At 45.2% G+C, this 23,465-nt stretch overlaps 1 protein-coding gene across 1 annotated transcript in view; it reads right to left on the reverse strand.

Moving 5' to 3' along the window:
* Positions 1–23,465, reverse strand: part of RNF32 (ring finger protein 32) — a 58,807-nt gene that overhangs the window by 25,558 nt on the left and 9,784 nt on the right. The window contains exons 2-4 of the mRNA XM_083189010.1: positions 20,956–21,052; positions 18,074–18,344; positions 8,683–8,825 (exon numbers count right to left, since the gene is read on the reverse strand). Of these exons, the coding sequence (XP_083045136.1) occupies positions 8,683–8,825; positions 18,074–18,344; positions 20,956–21,052 (511 nt within the window). The remainder of the gene's footprint in view (positions 1–8,682; positions 8,826–18,073; positions 18,345–20,955; positions 21,053–23,465) is intronic.

Genomic DNA, 23,465 nt, shown 5'->3' on the forward strand with positions numbered 1-23,465 from the left:
GGCTGGTTTTGCCTGGGGCTGGTTCTTAAAATACGGGGGACCCCTAGTCATTTTGTCCCCCGTATTTTGGGAACCAGCCCCGGACCTGGAGCCTGGGGCTGGTTGTTAAAAATCGGGGAGCCCCTATTTGTCGGGTTCCCTGATTTTTAATTACCGGCTCCAGGCTCTGTCAGCCTGGTGCTGGTTTCGGCTGTGGGGGGGACCCCACGCCGTTTTTTTTTTTTTTTTTATTTATTTAATTTTTCTATTTTTTTTACACTGAAGCCTGCACTGATCTGACTGATCCGTGCAGGCTAAAACGCAAATACGACATGAAAATGGTGTTCTATTTTCCTGTCGTATTTGCGCGGGTGTTTTACACCACTAAGCAGCCGTATTATCAGTACGGCTGCTTATTAAATCAGAAACCACCATTCTTTTGAATGGTGATTTCTGTCGTATCCTATCGATGGTGTAGGGCATTCGTATTTGTAACTACAAATACGAATGTTCCATCTTTAGGACTACGAATTGTTGTATTTTTGGGATTGTAAATCCTGAAAATACAAATTCGTAAAAAAAAGGTGTATTTCTCTCTACGAATACACCTTTTTTCTACGAATCCATTTTGGTAAATGTCCCCCACAGTGTCTAGGTCAACCCCAAGAAGTCGACATACACAAGGTCAACATGAAAAAAAGTCACTACAAGTGAAAGGTCTATATGAAAATGATTGACACATGAAAAGGTCAGCATCATATTTGTTTTAGGTTTTCCCCTTGTAGCACATGGAGCCCCAATGAGTGTACTAGATCCCCTCACATGACTGATCCAGGCTGGCGTTGACACCACGCATCCTCCCATCCAACATCCTATGCACATCTGCATTATTTCGGAGACTCACAAAAAACTGCAGCTTACCTGCAACGGTGACTTCCTGTCTGGGAAATTGTGAGGGGATTGGGATTAGATATTTTCACTATTTCTGTCATTATTTTGGCTCGTACAGGTGCACTATGGTCTGTACACATGTGCAGTCATATCAGGTCTGAATAACCCCCACTGTAAGGTTTCCCCCAATAAAAATCCACATGAATGTTAAGGTATGAAGTATGGCAAAATAATGTCGCCCCTTATCATGTTCACTTTTTTAACCTTATAACTGTTAACCTTGTCCAGATACCACTCTCCGCATTAGTAGTATATTCAAATATTTGTTACTAGTGACTTGCCTGGTGCTAACACTAAACAAATTGAAAAGATGCAAATTCATTTTCGGATTCTGGATGTGACTGACTGTGAATAAGGTCCAGAGTATCAAACGTGCATCTCTTCCGGCTTTTTTGTATAGATTCCTAATGCATCATGGTCATGGTCACTTACCATTCTTGGCATATACTGTATCCTACTACTACAGACCGTATTCCTAGGCATTCCTATGCATTGGATTCTACCATTTCTAAGATGGATCTTCTAACCTGACCCTTCATTTATAAATGTTGCAATGGGAGGTGTCACCTGCTGCACTTACAGTATTTCAACAACAATCCAAAGTACCTTTACAATACAGCATTGTCTGTAGCGCAGATATGTGTCATGAGTCACCGCTGTGGCTCATTATTTTTATGTCAGTTTCTGTGAGCTTTCCAACATTCTGTTTCTGGTATGGGACTTGCTGGTGGCATTCTGTGGTGAGTCTGTGCTATTGCAGCTCTATTCTATGTGATTGTTCTGCACAAGGCTGTCGCTTAATTAGCTTGTTAACTTTAGGTCTCAGTTGCAGTAATTTGTGCTTCAGGAGGCCTGTGCCTCTCCCGCAGTGTTGATTGGTGCTTGCTCCTGTTATATTCATTTGCAGACGCAAACCCAGACGCCGGTTATAGCTTCAGCTCCAGCTTATGTGTCTTGTTTCCAGTTTCTAGTACCGGCTTCTTGTTCACTGCTTCCAGCAGTCTAGATCCACCTTTGTTCCAGTGTCCTGTAGTGCTTCTAGACTTATTTGATCTTGGATGCCTGCTTCCACTCTCAGTCCTGGGACACTGTAAGTGCTCCACCTGGAGCCCTGGTTTATTCCTTTCATATTTTTTTTTCCAGTTCCTTGTGGACAGTATTTTGATCTCTCTCTGGTCCATATTGGTACATTCCCTCTGGGATTGCCTGAGGATTGCCACAGGTTTATTTCTCTTTGGTTTATTTCTCACCCATGCAGGGCAGTTTACTGGTTATTGCGAGTACCCGTCTCTTTGTGTCATTTGCTGTGTCTTGTTGTGAGGTATTACTTGTATATTGTACTTTTGAATGGCGCTTTTTCTTATGTTTACGAGTCTAGGTCATCCTTGGTTTGCGAAGTGGTCGCTTATACGTTTTGTTTTCTAATTTCCCTGGGAATGGCTCACAGAGCAATTAGTTAGTGTTTTCCCCAGTCAGGCCCATGTTAGTCAGTTTCACCATTTCACTGTCTCTGATGGATCTCCAGTACCTTGTTCAATCATAAGACCTGGTTGCACTGGAGTTGGGGCAGAATTAATTTGCCCCTTCAAATGTGTCGATTAAAGGTGAAGTCTTAGCATCTGCAGGTACTGGCCATCCGTTGGGACAGATCAACAGAGGCAGTGTAGGGGTCACTGTGGCCATAAACAGCGGTCACAGCTGTGGGGTAACACCCAAAAACCATAACAATACAAGGCCGCAACCTGCCCGTCTCTGGTGAAGACCACTGGTGGGTTAGATTCTGGGCCCCTTCTCTGAGTCGCCGCCTATCACCTGGTTCTGCGTACAGTTTCCTGCTGCAACACTCAGCCAATCAGTCTCCTCTTGGCTCTAATACCAGTTTAGAGGCTCCAACACACCAGATTCTAACACTGTCTTGGGGAGCGAGGGGGGGGGGGGTAGTAAGAAAGAGAATGTGACAAGGAGAGAGTGGCAGAGAGATAGATAGGGAGAGACAGAAACAGTGTAAGGGAGAGAGTGACAGTGTCAAGGAGATGGACACATGACCAGGGGAAGTGGCATAGAAAGACATAGCACTATATGAGGACATAGACAGACAGACATATGGGAGAGGGCATAGATGGAGGGGCATAAATGGACAAAGAACCATATAGGGGGATAGATTGATGAGGGGAGAGAATAGGGCATGGATGTCCTGAAAGATGGTTGGACAGATGGTGGGGGAGAAGGGTGCTCTCCATTCGTGGTACTGTACAGCACTTTCTGAGAATGATCTGCCTGTCAGATGTATACTGTCCCTATGTTTTTTTTGGTCACCAAATAGCAGCTAAAAGGAACTCAACGGAAGTCTAGAAACATGATTTAAGTACAGTAATATAAGAATGTAGAATAACCAGTATACAGGAATAACTGTACAGAGTAGTGACAAAATATTCTGCATTGTGACAAGAGCAGCAAAAATATGAAATGTAATCTTCAACTATGTAAATCCAGACCTTCATGGGCCTAATTTCCACATAAATTACCATGTGGACAAAAACATACTGGAAACAATTAATGAAAACTGTTGTACAAGTAAAAGATAACATGATTCATAGTAACCAGACATTTGCTTTAAACGTGCTAGTACTTTTCTTTTTATGCAAGTTTAACTGTGAATCAGTTTAACCTTCAGTCAATGTGTGCTCAGGGCAGAGTCTGTGGCAAGAAAAAAGTTCCCACAAGCACCTGCTTGCACTCCTACATGGAACATGGCAGGTCAGAACCAAATTAAGCTTCCCTGTCAGAGGCGTAACTAGAACTTTGTGGGCCCCATAGCAAAATTTTTGATGGGGCCCCCCTGCCAATGCCCATTACATATTGTGCAACACACTTTAATGCCCCTTTCAGAATATGCGACACACCACAATGACCCTTACACAATATGTGACACACCGCAATGACCCTTACACAATATGTGACACACCGCAATGACCCTTACACAATATGCAACACACCGCAATGACCCTTACACAATATGTGACACACCGCAATGACCCTTACACAATATGCGACACACCGCAATGACCCTTACACAATATGCGACATACCGCAATGACCCTTACACAATATGCGACACACCGCAATGACCCTTACACAATATGTGACACACCGCAATGACCCTTACACAATATGTGACACACCGCAATGACCCTTACACAATATGTGACACACCGCAATGACCCTTACACAATATGCGACACACCGCAATGACCCTTACACAATATGTGACACACACCGCAATGGCCCTTACACAATATGTGACACACACCGCAATGACCCTTACACAATATGTGACACACACCGCAATGACCCTTACACAATATGTGACACACAACGCAATGACCCTTACACAATATGCGACACACACCGCAATGACCCTTACACAATATGCGACACACCGCAATGACCCTTACACAATATGCGACACAACGCAATGACCCTTACACAATATCTGACACACACCGCAATGACCCTTACACAATATGCGACATACCGCAATGACCCTTACACAATATGTGACACACAACGCAATGACCCTTACACAATATGTGACACACACCGCAATGGCCCTTACACAATATGTGACACACACCGCAATGACCCTTACACAATATGTGACACACACCGCAATGACCCTTACACAATATGTGACACACAACGCAATGACCCTTACACAATATGCGACACACACCGCAATGACCCTTACACAATATGCGACACACCGCAATGACCCTTACACAATATCTGACACACACCGCAATGACCCTTACACAATATGCGACATACCGCAATGGCCATTATACAACACACTGTAATACCCTTACACACTGTGAGACACACTGCAAGGCCCCATACACGTAATACCCATTACCAGCTATGCCAATAGTCACAGCCTGATAAACACATAAAAAAAGAAACACATAAACACATAAAAAAGTAAATAAAACATTCTAAACTTATTATTTCAATATAATCAGTAGTACTGTAGCCCATCTCACCAGCAGCAGCAGCCAGCAGGACTTCTCCAGCACTTTCACGCTGAGCTGGCAGCGCAGGTGGATAGCCAGTCTGTGAAGCAGGATGCAGGGCAGTCACAGGCAGGCTCCATGCCCTGCGCATCACTTCTCTCCCTGTCCGGCTTCTACACGGTGACGACGGCGGCGGCTGCGGCACCCGCAAACCCCCCCCCCCCCCTCCTGCTCCTCTCACCCTCGCGTGCCTCTTCCGGCTCAGCTCTGAATCCTTCCGCAGCAGTGCAGAGCGCAAATACCGCCCGGCTCCTTCCGCACGCTTCCTCCTATTGCCTTTCTCTACGGAGCTGCACGGCGCGCCGATCCCCCCCGGGGCCCGCCCGGCTCCTTCCCCACCGGCTCCATAATAGAATAATAGAATAATTAAACTACCGTGGGTGTAGGGTACTGCTTGCTGTCCACGGGGCCCCCCAGCCTCCGGGCCCCATAGCAGCTGCACCCCCTGCACCCACGGTAGTTCCGCCACTGTTCCCTGTCTAGCTGTTATTTCTGGCAGCTCCTCTTCATACTGATGGTCATGTTCTTACCAGTGATAAGTGCTGATGGTGCTCATTTGCCACCATCAAGTCACATTGTAGAATCCAAAAAGGCTATATTAGTGCCAAGGGGCCTAATTCAGACCTAATCGCAGGGCAAATTTGTTCTCAAGAGGGGCCTCAAAACCATGTGCACTGCAGGTGGGGCAGATGTAACATGTGCAGAGAGAGCTAGATTTAGGGGAGTTATTTTGTTTCTGTGCAGGGTAAATACTGTCTGCTTTATATTTACACTGCAATATAGATTTCAGTTTGAACACCAACACCCACCCAAATCGAACTCTTTCCGCACATGTTACATCTACACGTTACATGATTTTGCCCGTTTGAGATCAAATTTGCCATGCAATCAATTATGAATTAGGCCATAAATGTAGTGTTCTTTCCTATTGCCTTCCTAATTAGATATTAATTGAGACCCCGCTGTATGGAGGGGCTGGGGGTAAATTTAGCCCATGTAGCCCTGCCCCTTCACACAGACCAGCAAATCACTGCATTTTTCTGTGGTGGGAACCTAATGCCATGTAAGCCCGGCCCTAACCCATGAAGTGGTCAGCAGTTTCTCATCTACAGGCATCTCCTGGAGAGGAGACAAAAACCTGGCAAGTATGGTCCATACATGTTGTGGTTTATGGACAGACCTTAATCTTTATCTAATAGCATACAGTATGTACTGTACACATGCTGTAAAGCACAATAAACATAGGGGGATAAAATGATTGTCATGCTCATATTTGCTTTTTATGTATTTGTCTAACAATTATTATTGAGTGAACAAGAACTGAAGGAATGTGCCTTTTGCTCCATATTTTGACGATACAGGTAAATAATACAATATTATATGCCTTTGTAGTAGCAAGGAATTATTATATTGTAGCCAAACACCTCATACACAATAACTATTACCATTAATGTCAAGTATTGTAGGTGGCAGAAAAATCTAGAGCAGAGTTTGGTACTTGTTTCCTAGCACGGCCACACCGATTAGCATCGGGATGGTCGTGTCGGAAAAATCGCGTCGGTCGCATCGCATGCGATTTGGTCGCATGTGATGCGACCGATGCGATCCGATTTTTACATTGGATCCAATGTAAAATGGTCCCTGGGACCCGATTTTACATAGGATTCAATGTAAAATAGCCCCCAGACCCCAATTTCAGCACCCCTGATGGTTGAAATGGCCCCTCATTGGTAACGCCACCCCACGATTGACGCTAACCCGAAGCGTGGCGAGCGCAGCGAGCCCGCGAGGGGCGGCGGTGCGCGTCCTCCGACCTTTTCATACCCCTACTATCCACGTCGGCGTGGAGTTGAGAATAGAATAGTGTGGCGAGCGCAGCGAGCCACCGAGCCCGAAGCGTGGCGAGGGGCCGCGGATACCTGTGAAGCCCGCGAGGGGACGCGGATACCTGTGAAGGTATCCACGTCCCCTCGCGGGGCTCGCTGCGCTCGCCACGCTTCGGGCTCGGTGGCTCGCTGCGCTCGCCACACTATTCTATTCTCAACTCCACGCCGACGTGGATAGTAGGGGTATGAAAAGGTCGGAGGACGCGCACCGCCGCCCCTCGCGGGCTCGCTGCGCTCGCCACGCTTCGGGTTGGCGTCAATAGTGGGGTGGCGTTTACAATGTGGGGGCATGACGGGGCCATATACAATGAGAAATGGCCCATATTGGCCCCTTTCCCATTGATTACTATGTGAAGATGGACTTAATCAAGTCCATCTTATCTTGTGCCATTATAATGGCACAAGACCGACGCGACCGACACGATTTCAATGTTAAAAATATTTTAACATTGAAGCCTATGGAGAAATCGGGTCCATCGCGTCGGTCGCGTCGTGTGCCATGTTAAGGCACACGACGCGACCGACGCGATGGACCCGATGGACGCGATTTCTCCATAGGCTTCAATGTTAAAATATTTTTAACATTGAAGCCTATGGAGAATCGGGTCCATCGCGTCGGTCGCGTCGTGTGCCTTATTAAAGGCACACGACCGACGCGATGGACCCGATTTTCCATTTGCCGGTAAAATGGACCTGATTTGAAAGAAAATCGGGTCCATCGTGGGCATCGTGTGCCTTAAAGTTAAGGCACACGATCAAGAAGATTGTGGCCGTGCTAGGAAACAAGTACCCAGAGTTTATTATCCATTTTCTAATAATAATAATAATAATAATAATGGAGAAAGTGTTAATAAGTTTGAGTGTCCCTTATCTATATCCTCAGCCTCCAAAGTGATGTCTTGGACATTTACCGTGCACGCAACTAAATCTAAAAGTCAATTAAAACTATGCTCATTGGTTATGTTTGTTTACTTATATTCTTGATACTTTCTACAATACATAACCTTAAGGTCCATACACACTGGGCGATTATGCACAGCGCGTATGGACAGCGATGATCGCTATCATCACTGGAAGGAAGGCCGCTCACTGCATACATACTGAGCGGCTTTCCCCCTGCCCGGCGCCGTCATCGGGGGGGGAGGACAGCTTTGCATAGAGCAGCGCTATGCAAAGAGATCCTCAAAGCCACTCATCTGCTGTTACTACAAGCAGGTGAGCGGCTTTCCTGGCAATGATGCAGGAGCGCGCTTCAGCGCTCATTGGTGGGCCATACACACTGGGCGGCTTTCCTCCTGCCCGGCACTGTCAGTGGGGGGGCGGACGGCTTTGCATAGCTCTGTCCTATGCAAAGCCATCCTCAAAGCCGCTCATCTGCTGGTAATGCCAGCAGATGAGCGGCTTTCCTGACGATGATGAGGGAGCACGCAGCAGTGCTCACCGCTCATCGCCGGGCCATACACACTGGTCAGCTTTGATCTGAAAGCTGCTCAAACTTGCTGTTTTCAGCGGCTTTCAGTTCAAAGTCGCCCAGTGTGTATGGGCCTTTAGTCAGAATGTCTGTTTAAGTGGTTTAATTAACTCTGTGTAGCCAAAAAACATGGTTCCACCGGGAACACAACCACTTCAATTTTCAAAGCTGTAATTGAGAAGAGACAGATCATACCCCCAACTATTTCCCTTTCTGTAGGAAAGGTATGACTTTTGCAGGGTCAAAAAGGACAGTATAACGGATAATAGGACCTGGAATGAGGTATTTAAAGTTTCTTTCCTCCCCTGAGATATTAGTATTGTACCTGCAGGTGTAGTTTGAACTCTTCTTTACAAATGACACATGGCTGCAAAGAGTCGCCTTGCTCTACAGATCTTTGTTTTACTTTCATCCAGTCATCATTGGTTAAGGGCAATGCAGGCACCTCGATGATACCCAGTTTCTGAGCTGTAACCAAACATGAAATTAATGAACAGCAGTGATAATTGATGACTCACTAACAATTTTTTATTGTAATATACTACACTGCCAGTATTTTTGTTTTAGAACAGCCCTATTTCCCCAAATTTGATTGAATTAGCATTTTTAGCAGATATTTTGAGGATCACTTACAGCAACATTGGCACTCAAAGGGTAACACTGGGCAAACTATGATCATCTCATTTTCAACTGTGCATGGAAGACTTTGCGCTTTAGGTTCGGCAGGTCAAGTAGCAGTAAGCAAGTCATTGCTCCCATGGCAAAATAAGAAGAGACTTGCATCTGCCATGAAGCACCACGTTGGACGACTAAAGACTGGAAGAAGATCTTATGTGCCGATACATTAAATCTTTCGTTAATCACACAGGGTTTTTGTATGCCATTAAGTAGGCGAATGGATGATTCTCCAGTGTGTGACACCAAAAGTCAAACTTGTAAGAGGAAGTTTGATGATCTGGGGCTCTTTTCTGGATCCTCAGTTGCCAACTTGCACAGAGTGGCTGGCACCCTGGAACAAAAGGGCTACCAGAACATTTTGCAGTGTTACACAATACCCTCTGGTCTGCACCTAGTTGGAATTAATCCGCATTGGGCTGCTTTAAGATGAACAACACAGAAGGGTAAAAGCAAAGTTTTTCCATGTCTGCCACTTTGTTGAGTCAAAATCTTTGATTGCATTTAAAAAAATAAATAATAATTTATCTCCGTTTATTTGTTCTATGCTTTAATTGCAGAGTATATTGGCATAATTACAGTATCTGTGTAAATTTAAATATAAACTGGGCAAAACGGGTGGTGTGTTTTTGATTGGTAGTATATTGTGTAAATCATACTTACCTACGTTGAATTTCTTCTCTGAGAAGCCAGCAGAGGAAACACTGTGAGCTACTTTGGGTGGGTGAGGTCAGGGTATTACGTCACTAGGTCCCACCCCTTTTGTGGCAAAATGCTGCAATTCGCAGGTCCATGAGCGGGGCTAAATATCAAGATTTAGTCCCACCCCTGCTGCAAATATTGGGTAGAATCTCCACATCCAGCCCACTTTGAAAGGAAGCGGGTGGGTTGCCAGACACTCTTCTGAGTGTGGGGGGACTGCCTTAAAAAATCTACCCCACCTGTAAATTATATCTAAACAATATTTTTGGTCAAAAAGGAAACTATATTGACAAGGTATGATATTTGAGCTTTTTATAATAAGGTTATTTCCTGGGTTCAGATGTATGCATTTTGGACTACATCCCATCATATCGCATTACATGCGATTTGCGTGTGATTTGCATGCAATGCGGTGCAATCCGAAGCTAGTTCAAAAAGTATTTGCAGCACATACATTTTGAACGGTGCGATGGGATGCGCATCACACCCACAAAACGAACCTTAGTCATTGGACTCCTCTGTGACTTTTAATATCCTAAAACACTTGAGTGGTTCTGGATGTTAAATCTAAAGTGTCTAAATAGACAGTCAACAGGTCTACACCAAACGGTCAACAGGTCGGCTGGGTCAAAAGGTTGACATGCAATTGGCCGACAGGGTGAAAATGTCATCAGGGTCAAAAGGTCAACATGAAAAAAGTTGACATATGAAAAGGTCGACAAGAGTTTTTTCTTTTTTTAAACCGCCTTGTTCTTACTTAACCATTCAGTCGGCATAGAGGGAGAATATAATAGTGTGCCCGAAGCGAGGGGTACAGCGCTAGCCATGAGAGGGCACCCTTTACAATAACTGAGAGTCCATGTCGACAGTTGTTGACATTGACAACAAAAATGTCAGTGTCTAATTGAATCATCCACACAGGCGCCACCACTAGGCAAGGTTAGGCATTTGCCTAGGGCGCCGGCCACTGGAGGGCGGTAGTGAGCTGGCCTGGCCAGCAGCAGCAGCAGGAGGAAGCTACTACGCATGTCGCTACCGCAGTCCGCAGAGGACAGAGGAGGAACTAGAAGAAGGCAACGCTGCCGGTTGCAGACACCACACACAGCAACAAGTGTGCAGCTTGTGACTTTGTGAGTAATTATTCGGACCCCCGTCCCCCCCCTCCGCCCCCTCCGGAGCCCGCCCGTGTACATCATGGCTGCGCTGACAGACAGTAGTCAGTCAGTCTCCTGGCAGGTCATCAGGCCTACAGCAGTTGAGCCAGCGGAAAACTTTGGCGGTGGGCGGCGGCAGCGGCAGCCCCTGCCCCCATTGACAAGACAGCGTAAATCCACTGCCCCCCCCCCCACCCGGTGCCCGTGCGCTTAGACACCGACACAGGCCTGCAAATCTCCGGCGGGAGGAGGAGCCGCCGCCGCCCGCCCCCTACCCCCTCCTACCCACCCAGCTACTCAGTGTCATAGTCTGATCTGATCATCTGCCAGTCATCTGGATGGTGGCGTGGCAGTCATTATTTTACAAGGTGGCGCACTGGCGCTTCCTCCCTCTATGGGGGGGGCATCTCCTATAGGATGGTGGCAGTAATATTTTTATCCTGTAGGTTTGCCTAGGGCGCCTAGATGCCTTGCACCGGCCCTGCATCCACACCCACACGTGAGTGGGATAGAAGGAAAAAAATGTTAAAAATAGAATGAGAAATCCCCACCAGACATAGGACAAATAAGCAACAATGACGAAACTTCCATATAAAACAAGTCAGTGTAACCTTATGTATGTACAGCATGTGCTGCAGCCATGTTGAAAGTTGCAATGGTGAAAACCTCTGATATCCAGACTTAAACATTGTTGCCCTGCCTTACATAACCTATAATGTGTTCAGACATGGTGGAAGTCTGACATAATGCCTAATTCATGATGAGACTGTAGTCGTATTTGTCTTGGCTAACCTTGTAAGTAAAGCTGATGCTGTGCTAATTATTTTCATCTCCCCACCACTGACACCTTTAGGGCTGTTTCACACAGTACGGTTCCTGCCGCACGGTGAAATCCCGTACGGTCAGGGAGCCGCGCCGCACTCAGAATTTTATAATGGCAGGGATGGCCACAGCCCGGCAGCCGTCCCTTCCAGTGGGGGGATCCGGCTGCAGCCGTGCGGCCGGGCCGTGGCCGTCCCGTGTGAATGGACACAATAGTGTCCATTCACAACTGCTGAGTGCGGCACGGCTCCCTGGCCGTACGGGATTTCACCGTGCGGCAGGAACCGTACTGTGTGAAACAGCCCTTAGTGACTGACTACCACTGACAGCTACATGGTGTTCGAAGTACATCTACAGGGCAATTCCCCCGAGTACTCTTTTGTCCTGTCAATCATTACAATGGGTAAAGACATCAAATCTGTAATCAATCAGTCACATTGCGAGAGATATGAATTCACTCGCTCAAGGAAAGATTTGGAACTGTTGCCTTCCTGAGCTGAGCAAGAAAAGCTGCTGTTTGACATTAATAGACATCAAAGACTATATTACTGAGCTGAACAATACATATGCCATAATTACATTGCTTCCACTTAACCAAGTACAATATGTCCTCATTGACTTCTCGACATTGTATTGTCATGTTAGGAGGGAACAGACGCCAACCCAACAGACACAGACTGACTGACAGTTTGGCGAACTTGCTTTACAGGAAAACTGTGTTTGGATTGGTTGATCGATACAGAAGGACAGTGCTGTAACTTTAGACACAAATGACTACATGGAAATAACCTGTAATATATATCTTATATTTTCCAAATGCATTTTATATCTGAAAATGAATACTTGAGGTTTTTATGGTACTTTAATGGACAACATGACGTCTTTATCTTCCATCTTCTTCTTCAATATATATTATTAAACTTTTGGCTATTTATTTAATATGTAAATGTTTTAATTCATGCTTGCCTCTTCCAAAATGGATGGGAGGTTCTCGAAAATCGGGTCGTGCTCCTGGCCCCAGCACTTGCTGCAAACCCTGCAACCATCTGTGAAAGTAGACAGTCTGGGGGGGAGGTTGACGTGATTTGCGCTGAATCACATTATCATATCCATGCTACTCACTGTACAATGCTGATAATAGTGGAATTGCACAGTGAGGGGTGTGGCTATGATGATGCAAAAATGCAATCCCACCCACTGCCTCTCCTTCCTCCACACTCCCTTTGACAAGCTGCACCCCCAGCACTGCCCACCACTGGGTAGCCAATCATACAGTTAATAACTATGGTTTCATTAAGACTGCAGAGTAAATTTCACATTCTTCTATGCCTAGATCCAAACTGACTTTACTTTTTAATGTCTTAGCCTGCGAACGTTAATTAATTTTTCAGCACTTTCTTTAAACAAATGAGGACATAAAAATTGCAAAAACATACAAACTTTTGTTTCCATAGGTCTATATTTTAGATATATTGTACTTTGGGTATACTGTATTTTCTAAAGGCCAATTTTCACAGATGTTTATCGATTTTACAATTAGATGTAAATAGACCTTTAGTGAATATACCCCTTGTTGTGCACATATTCTTCAGCTTAGAGTAAAGCGACCTACAGTACACAGGGAGAGATTTGCTGAGTGCTCGCCAAGATCGCTCCAAACACACCGATGTGTCAGCGCTGTATGATGAGCGATCTGTCAGGGCCAACACTGGCCAGTGAGAACAGTGGTCCTGCCTAGCATTTACTAGATTTAGCCAGCATGCTGGATATTAATCGCCAGGTGATAGGGACGTGCAGGGCCGCGCATCGCTATCTCTATGGCCCCTAGACACACAGCGATTTAGATGGTTTAGAAAGTGCCCTAAAATTAGCCCGTGTGTAGGCCCCAAAAAGAGTGGGATAAAAAAGAACACTGAGGGCAACTATTTATTTATTAATTAACAGTTTCTTATATCAGACAGCATACCTCCCAACTTTTCAGCATGTCGAGGAGGGACATGCCTGAAATTAGGACATGCCCCCATTTTGACGCTGTGGGGGCATGGCCCAGAGGCTCTGCCCCCAGCCCCTCTGGCTGCGAGAAAAGACGCTGTGCGCATGTGCACAGCATCTTTTTAGTGCTGGCCAGCAACTGACAGGGGGGACTCCCAACTGCCCCCGGGCCACGGGACAATGCCGGCCGTGGGAGGGACGTGGGAATGTCCCGGAAATCGTAGTCCCGCAGTAATCAGGACCGTTGGGAGGTATGAGACAGTCACATTTCTGCCAGGCTGAATGACATTTTCCCTTTGGCACTTCTTCCCCTATAGCAGATATTTGCATTTTGTTTAAAAGTATGGCTCTTCAGCTGTTGTGAAACTACAAGTCCCATCATGCCTTACCACAATTTTGCTATTAGGGAATGCTAAAACTGCGGCATGCTGGGATGTGTAGTTTCACAACCGCTAGAAGGCCATAGTTTGGACATGCCTGGTTTAAACTAACTTGATGTATATTTTTTTCATGCACCCTCTCTCCCCTTTGTCTTTTCTGCATGATTATGGTAAATGATCACTCTATATACTGTCTATTTGAATTTATATAATGTAGTGTCTGTACTTATATTTCTTGTTGTAATTTTTATCCCCTGGAACCAGTGTTCTACAAATAGCCCCTGCAGACCCCACAGTGGTTAGGCATTGGGTGGTTTGTAAGAATTGGGGAACTATGAGGGCTATTGCTACACCCACCTGGACCTGCAGTTACATGTCTGCAGTTCTGTTGTGCCTGCCGCCATTTTGGGAGGTACAATTTTAATGGGAGTAGGTGCAACAGACCTGGTGTTGGCGCAGGGATGGCCATTGACCATTGATGATTCTAAATCGTTTATGGCCGATGTTGAATTATTTTTGCCATCGATGGGAGAGAACTAGAAGTTTTCCCTCCATCGATGGCACAGCAAAAACTTTCTTCAAAGTGCCGGGACATGGAGCATAGCTCTACCCCCGACACCCGCAAAGCCCCGCTCCGTGTTTTGAAAGGCCAATCAATCAAACAAAATGGATGACCATCGATAGGTAAAACTATTGATGGTCATTAATTGCATACTTTAGCACTATAGATGACCAGTTGCAATATTGTCAACGATGGCAACCATCAATGGCAATGATGGCAATCCCAATGTTGGCATAGGTGGATGAGGAGGGGGATCCCCTGACAATGAGCAGGTACCATGGGTGGACTCTGAAACTTTTATGGAAGGGGCGGGGGGGGGGGGGTTGTCATCATTATTCAGTAAGTTACAGGGAAGATTTGAGAAACTTTACTAACAAAATATTTCTATGAAAAACAAGTGAGAAGTCTGCATTAAGGGTGAATAGGTCATTTACACGTTACTATCAAAATGTTTTTCTTGCTCACTATGGGGAATGTATCTATGCTAGAAGGAATAATACAAATATAAATTCCACTGGTAGAACAAACATTTTCTGCTGTTAATGTCATACAGTATTAGCTGGTTAGGGGGACATACAAGGCAATTATGTTCCCACCAAGACTGTGTGGCTAACCATCCCAGATCCAATACCCATAGGCTAATCTAAGGGGTGGTCCAGGGGTGCATTAAGACATACCGCCTATCTGTACAAGACTGTGTGGCTAACCATCCCAGATCCAATACCCATAGGCTAATCTAAGGGGTGGTCCAGGGGTGCATTAAGACATACCGCCTATCTGTACAAGACTGTGTGGCAAACCATCCCAGCTCCCATACCCATAGGCTAATCTAAGGGGTGGTCCGGGGTGCACCGGACCACCCATTAGACATACCGCTTATCTTGAGCACGACAGTCCAAGGTCGGCGCTGCGGCTATTTTGAAATTTCGCGCTGTCTCGAGCCATTCTAGTGCCTCGCAAAGCAGCGCAAAATTTTAAAATAGCAGCGGTGCTGACCTGTCGAACTGTCCTGCTCTGAGTCTGACAGCCGGGCAGCACACAACTCTCTGCCTGGCTGTCACCAAGCAGGATTTCATCTCCCCTTGGCAACGAGCATTTTACTCCCCTGTGGCAACAAATATGCAGTCCCCTTTGGAAACGGACATGAAACCCCCTTGGCATTGATTATGAAGCCCCTGGCATTGAGTATGTAAACCCTGGAATTGAACATGTAGGTAAGCAGCACTTACAGTATGTGACATAATATGTAATGGGTATCACGGTGTGTGGCATAATGTGTAATGAGCTTCACGGTGTGAGGCACAATGTGTAATGGGCATCACGTTGTGTGGCCTTATGTGTAATGGGCATTTCAGTGTTTGGCCTTATGTATAATGGGCATTATGGTGCGTGACATAATATGTAGTAGGGCATTACAGCTTGCAGAATAATGTGTAATGAGCATTATGGAGTGTGATATTATGTGTAATGGGCATTATAGCATTTACTATAATGGGCATTACAGTGTGTGGTATAATGTGTAATGCCACGCCCCCTTTTGTGAGGCCACGCTTACTTTTTGGCCAAGCAAGGGTCCCTGTTTCAAGTTGAGTTGGATCTGGGACCACCCATTATCATATTTGTAGATTCACCTATGCCCATACCAGGGGTGTAACTATAATTATTGCAGGGGTGCTGTTGTTATTGGGTCCGGAGTCTCCCCTGCAGCCAGATCACATTAGCATCAGACTAATGGGCTCTACACACGGAGCGATATTCAGGCATTTTCGGAGCGATTTTACATTATTTCACTAATTCGCTCAGAAAATGCCTGAAAATCGCTATGTGGACCACACGTCGATTTAAATGCAGGTCTGTATCTTACGCCAATTAATAATATGCACACAGGTTATTAATCGGTCGGGGCCAGTGTTCTCAATGGAGAACTCTGTTCCTGACACCTCGCTCAGCACACAGCGCTGTGCAGCACTGCGTGCTGAGAGACCTGAGTGTTCTTAGCGAAGCAGCATCACACAGAATGGGCCCTACGTACATCAGTACGTGTGTAGGGCCCATAATGCTGATGCGTAGCAAGATGTGAGATGCATGAGGTGGCTCACTTTCTAAGGACTGCTACATTCCTAATGACAAACCCAATGATGGAAGAGAAACTCTGCAGCCAAAATGAATTGATGGATAAATTACTGCCCAGATGCACAGACAACCATACACGGGGACAAACAAATATAAAATTATGAAGTCAAAGAATACTGCATCTATATACCTCCCAACTTTGTCCCCTGGCAACCTTCCTTGCATTCATAGATGCAGAGTTTATATGCACAGCATCTAGTCAGTGATCACCGGCTCCCCCAACTCCCCCCCCCCATCATTGAACTTGCTGGTGGAACAGCGGAGAAGTGTCCAATTAGCGGGGTCCCCACTTTAATGGGGACAGTTGACAATATTTTGAAATTTTAGTGTGTATTACTATAGCTATTTATTAAAGCTTGGGGTGAGCTAAAATTGTAAGAGATAACGTACTAACCAATCAGTTTCTAATTGACATGTTACAGGCTGTGTTTAAAAATTGGCAGTAAGGAGCTGATTGGTTTGTACCAAGCTTAGATAAATACTACCACAATAAACACTTTAAAAAAAAATATTAACATTAGTTAATACTGTAGAATAGCAAACGCTCTCCTCTTAAATTAAAACATTCCTGCCTACTTTTATAAATTCCACCTTGGGAGATGTCAGGAGAGGAAAAGCAGGTGGGCAGTGATAGGGGAAGTGCCGGACTAACTGCACAATTAGGTCCTGCCCTCCCATGGAGAAATTGCAGAGTATTTGCATATGCGGGTTACTAAATGATGGGATTAGCGTAAACGGCAATAGCCCTTATCCCCTCTGCCGGAATTGTAATGAATTTATTTCCCTATTCTGCCCCCTTCAGTAGCAAGTGTGCACAATGTGGGAGGTGTGCCCACTTTTCCGGAGCTGTGGGTACTAGCAAAAAAAAAAAAAAAAATACTACTATTGTCTCCCGCAACATCCGGGAGAGTAAGAGTTAAAATGATGTGCATATACATTTGTATTCAGTGCACAGAAAGGCCAATGACAAATAAAGAAACCTGGAAAACCTTTTGTGAAAAATACCAAAAAGTTATGTATCTAAAACAATTTCCAATAGGGTGTGTACACACCAATTAGTGTTTTCTGAAGGTGTCAAATCCCTTTAATCCTCACACTTTCAAATCTAGTTGGTAGTTTTTCGACAAATGACATCAACCTTGTAAATCCCCAATGTTGTTATTCTGACAGATAAAAATCCACATCAAATAGTTTTTATATTATCCCAGCCTTCCACTACTAAATCCTTGTTGTTGCTCCTTCTCAATATGTAATCCCATGCATTCTATATAAAACAATTAACAAATAGTGACTTGCCTAAAGTTAGCTGTGGAACAGCCGGATCAAGAACATATTCTTCTTCTTCTGCCACATCCACTGTGGTCTTTCCTGCATGTTTCCCCCTTATTCCAGTATCAACAACTGGTTTCACCATCTTTCTGTGAACACGTCGGGAACTGATCTTCCTACTTCCAGTTCCCTTACAAGGATCAGCTAAAGAGAGGTCCTGGAGTTGCAGATTTTGCAAAATATGGTCTTGCAAAGCCACGGCGGTGAGTATTAGTGGTTGCTGGTTCCCATAAGACTTCTAAGATATAAGAAACCCATAAAGGAGACAAAAATATTGTTATGAAAGAAATCAGAAATATTAGGTCAAACCTGACAACATTTACAGACTTCAATGGCATAAGGTTTATGTTTATCCTAAACAATACAGAAAAAGTTAAATATAGCAAACAACAAACCCCCACATTCAGCACATCCACATTTACTGTACACTGGTTTTTTTTTTTTTTTTTTAAGTTACAAATTTTGGGGGTTATTCTGATTCACTTGGAAAGGCACAATCACTCTCTAATGGACAAAACCATATACACTGCAGGTGGGGCTGATGTAACAGGTGCAGAGAGAGTTAGATGTAGGTGTTTTATTGTTTCTGTGGCTGCTTTATTTTTACACTGCAATATAGATCTCAGTTTGAAGTAAAACCCCACCCAAATCTAACTCTCTCTGCACATGTTATATCAGCCCCACCTGCAGTGCACATGGTTTTGTCCATTAGAGAGTGATTGTGCCTTTCCGAGTGAACCAGAATAAGGGCCTTTGTGTGGTGGCTGATAAACATTTTGGTGGTTATTCTGATCGGTGCGGCCAAACGTGCGTACGTACGCTATTAACGTACGCTAGCCGTACGCGGCCGTTGGGGTTAAGTCCACCCACAACTCAGCCGCTTACGTACGGGCAGAAACAACGTAGAAGGGGAGTGGCGTACAAATGAGCGTACGGCAACGTACGCGGCCGGCCCAGCCCTTACACTCCGACAACTGGCGTACAACTGAGCGTACGGCAACGTACGCGGACGTCTTTCGTCCGTCTTCCCACCGACTTCTTGCGGAGATCTGAGCGTACGCCAGCTTGCACGGACGGCTCCCTATTGTTTTCAATGGAAAACTCAGCTTATGTCACCGCTCGTGAGAGTGAGCGTACGTCCGTGTACGCTGGCATACCCTTCACATATATGGACCTGCAAATCTTGCCTTTGAACTATAATTATGAAAATTAATTAATTGATTGAATTAATTAATGTGCAAAATAGTGGCCATGGGCTTAAAACATTGCTGAAACATCCTTTGTAGGTGTTAGATGTGGTTTATGTTATTGTATCATAAATACCAAACCTATGTTTGTATTAGAGTGAACACGTTGACACATGTCGACTTGTGTAGATTGAGTGTGCTACTGTGTAAAGTCTATGAAAGCACGTAGTGAATGTGTATAACTGTTTAACAAATACCTACCTTAGCATATATAAGCAGGTCTTAAAAAGATTCTTACCTTAAATTAAACAAACCTTTCAATGTAGAGAAGTATAGAAAGATAAGCTTCCAATGTGTTTGAGTGCTGTGTGTGGCTTGCAGGTAGTAAAATCATGGTTTGGACTTAATAGACTGCAGCATTGGTTATTACATTCAGGTGTATGTGTTTGATAGTAATCAGCGTAAATTAGCAAACCCAGGCGCACGCTGGCATGCGGTATCTGTAGGGGTGGTTTGAGATGGCGGTTGGCGGCCGCCTGTTTTGTGTCCGAAATGAACGGTGCTTTAGTCGATCGTGCGGTAGTAGCACCGCTCATTTTTGGTGCACACCCCCGTGTACGCCCATGTTTACGCCCATTTTCCCTCATTATTTCGGCCGCTCCCCTCAACACGCCCCTATGCCGCCCCCAATGCCCGTACACTCGCGTACAGGTTTTTCGCACGTAGAGACCCGTCCGTAAGCGTTGTGGAGTGTTCGCGCCTGCGCATTAGCGAATGTACGCATGCGCAGATCATAAAAAACCCCGGGACGTACGCGTACGGCCCGGCCGCACCAACCAGAATAAGGCCCTTTGTGTGATACAGAATTTAGTGAGTCGTGACACAAACTACTACTCTAGTCTTTGTCATTTCAGCACAGAAGTTGGGAAGATACAATTATGCAATTCTCACATAAAACATCAGCTAGCAAATGTCTTCTACAATAGTAATGAAAATCGGAAATTATATTTAGAACGAAAAGTTTAGCATATTGAAGTGTTTGGAACAGATGTGTATATATACCTGTCCTCAAATCAAGAGAGTTTGGTGGGGATGCGGCCAGGAACCTGACCTGGTACTGAGAATGCGGAGGGATCCCTGAGGTAAGTATGAGGGTGTCTGTTAGGGTCAGGCGCTGGGGGAAGGATTAGGCAGGCTGCAGTGGTGATGGGGGGTGGGGATTATGGTTAGGCCTCCTCGGAGAGGGAGGCCGTCTAGGCTTACAGTCTGGGGGTGGGTTGGTTTTTGGTTAAAAAGCTGTGGGTGGGAGGTCAGGGCTAGGCTGCAGGGGGGAGCGCAGTTAAGGTTAGGTTGTACAAGAGATGGTTAGTGTTAGGTTGTGGAAGAGCACAGCAGAACCACAAAATGTAGAACCTAATAAAGGTAAAAGCAGCATCTCAGTCAGCAGTGTTGCACATATCGCAGTCAGTGGCAAAGTGCCCATAGAGGTATTGTTAGCAAAGAGTATGATATTATTCTTATCTCTAAAGGAGGGGTGGGGTGAATCTAGTAAAGAAAGCCTTCACCCCTCATAAAAAATGACCAGACTTAGAGTTGCACAAAGTGTCATCATTGTAAATGTATATTTACATGTGTGGGAGTGATCTTATTGACAAAATATACCTTTGAAGCTTTTGTTCCATATGTTAGTGAAGCAGATGTTCCGCTAGGCCTTGAACTGAAATGATGAGCCATTCTGCCCGAGTTACAAAAAGAATACCTGCAGCAAAAGACAACATTGCACAATGTAAATTTACTTTGTACTACAGTAAATGATTAACAATACGTTTCCCATGCTATAAAATTTAAGAGTTAATTATAGCACCAGCATAAATGAAATAACTCAGAATAGACAGCAGCCGCAGACCTAAAATATTCATTTTAGAGTTTAAATTGATGATGAATACATTGAATTGATGTTAAGGAGATTACAGGTAAATGACAATGCCGGTTTAAATGTTTAACCAAGTCTACATGTCACACACCAGGAAAGCTGCTGTCATGCTCATTGGTGCTGAGAGAGGGAGAGGAACTAATTACCCGGGCTTACAACTGATAGAGGGGGACAGCACATGCTGCTGTGTGTTGGGCTGTAATGTGGCTAATGAGGTGCTTCATTTCCAAGTTTTCTAAAACAAATTCTCAGGGTGCATGGCCACACCTCCTGTGATGAGGCCATGCCCCCTGAACAGTACAAGGGCCTGGCTAGGCTCTCAACAGCCCTGGTCATGCTATACCTTAACTTACACTTTTAATGCGCACAGGGTTTTTATTATTATTATTATTATTATTATTATTATTATTATTATTATTGTTCTGTTTTTTTTTTTACACAGAGAAGCATTGAACGGATCTGACTTATCCGTGCTATGCTGGTGGGTCATAAGCAGGGCCAGCGCCACCACTAGGCAAATCTAGGCATTTGCCTAGGGCGCCGGCCACTGGAGGGCGGTATTTCGCCCCCCCTTGCCGCCCGGGTACCTGTCCTGCGGCGTAAAAGCAGGCGGCGGCAGCGGGGGGGGGTCCCTGCAGTCAATAAGAAATAATGAGCGCTATCCGCCGGGCTATGCGGAAGCGCTTCTGTTTTGGATACACTTGCCGCACGCTGATTGGCTGAGATTCAGCCAATCAGCGTGCCCCGTGCGGCCAGTGTTTCCAAACAGAAGCGCTTCCGCATAGCCCGGCGGATAGCGCTCGTTATTTCTTATAGATTGCAGGGACCCCCCGCTGCCGCCGCCAGCTTTACAGCGCCGCAGGACAGGTACCTGGGCGGCAGACACCGGGGCGCCCCCACCCCGACTTGCCTGGGGCGCTCTGGTGCCTTGCACCGGCCCTGGTCATAAGTATTTGGCTACCGGTAATTTGGCAGCCAAATACGAATGACTTCAGCGTCGGAAAATACAAATTCTGAGAATACGGATGCTCAGTAATTTATCCGAATTCTCCAGAGTATTTTCAGGCTGATCTCGTCAAATCTCGGTCGTACACGTTTCTACTGCGGATCGTCCATGATCGTCATTCTTACTAAATTTCCCATAAATAGTCATGATAGGAAGACAAACCCATATCCATGATAAGAAGCCCTTTTTTTCCCAATCACTGCCACAAAAACAAATAGGTCCTTGACTTTTCATGGACCGTATGTGTTTCCGCATGAAAAAGGGTAATTTTTTGCATGGAAAAATGGGGTATTATTGGATGGCCTGATAATAGCCCATTTTTTCTGTGCGAAAAGTTGGCTAATAAGATGCAATCATTGAGGGATTCATTCATATGCTCCAGAGGTTTCTACACTGAACAAGACACTTGTGTGACATCATCCTCATATCTAGGTGTGGTTTGCCCACAGCGGCAGAAGTAACATAAAAGTGAACAGGGCACATCACAGTGTTAGTAAGTATTCACAGGCAACTGCCAAAAAATACATTTAGATCACACTCTTGACAAAGAAGCGTAATAGCTTTGAAATGCTTTAATAGAGAATATTTTGCTTTGGGCAAAAATGTTTCAAACATATATTCTATTTATGACCATTGTATTAATAAAAAATCTGAAATACAAGTTTGAGACATTCAGTATAACACATTACAGACTTATGGCCCTTATTCTGGTTCACTCTTAGAGGTAAATTCCTTCTCAAATGGACAAAACCATGTGCACTGCAAGGGGGGGGGGGGGGCAGATGTAACATGTGCAGAGAGAATTAGATTTGGGTGAGTTATATTGTTTCTGTGCAGGGAAAATACTGGCTGCTTTATTTCTACACTGCAATATAGATCTCACTTTGAAGAAAAGCCCCACCCAAATCTAATTATATCTGCACAAGTTACATCTGCCCCACCTGCAGTGCACATGGTTTTGTCCATTTGAGAAGGAATTTGCCTCTAATGCGGGGTACACACCAGGACAACAAGGGTCTAAGTCCATCAATCTAGATCCAATTCCGACCGATTGGATGTAGAATGTATGTTGTTTGGGCCCTTTTCTGTCCTGTTCCGATCCAATCCCGATCGGATGAGCGGCCTTCGCGGGTCGGTCGTTACTCAGATCCTACCTGCTGCACTGGGTGAGGGTCGCGTTCGGATCGGAACCCGCTCAAGGGTCGTGCGCTCCGCGTGATCGTGAGCAGGTCT

This window comes from Crinia signifera, chromosome 5 (assembly GCF_055691185.1).
Source record: "Crinia signifera chromosome 5, ASM5569118v1, whole genome shotgun sequence".
Taxonomy (NCBI): domain Eukaryota; kingdom Metazoa; phylum Chordata; class Amphibia; order Anura; family Myobatrachidae; genus Crinia; species Crinia signifera.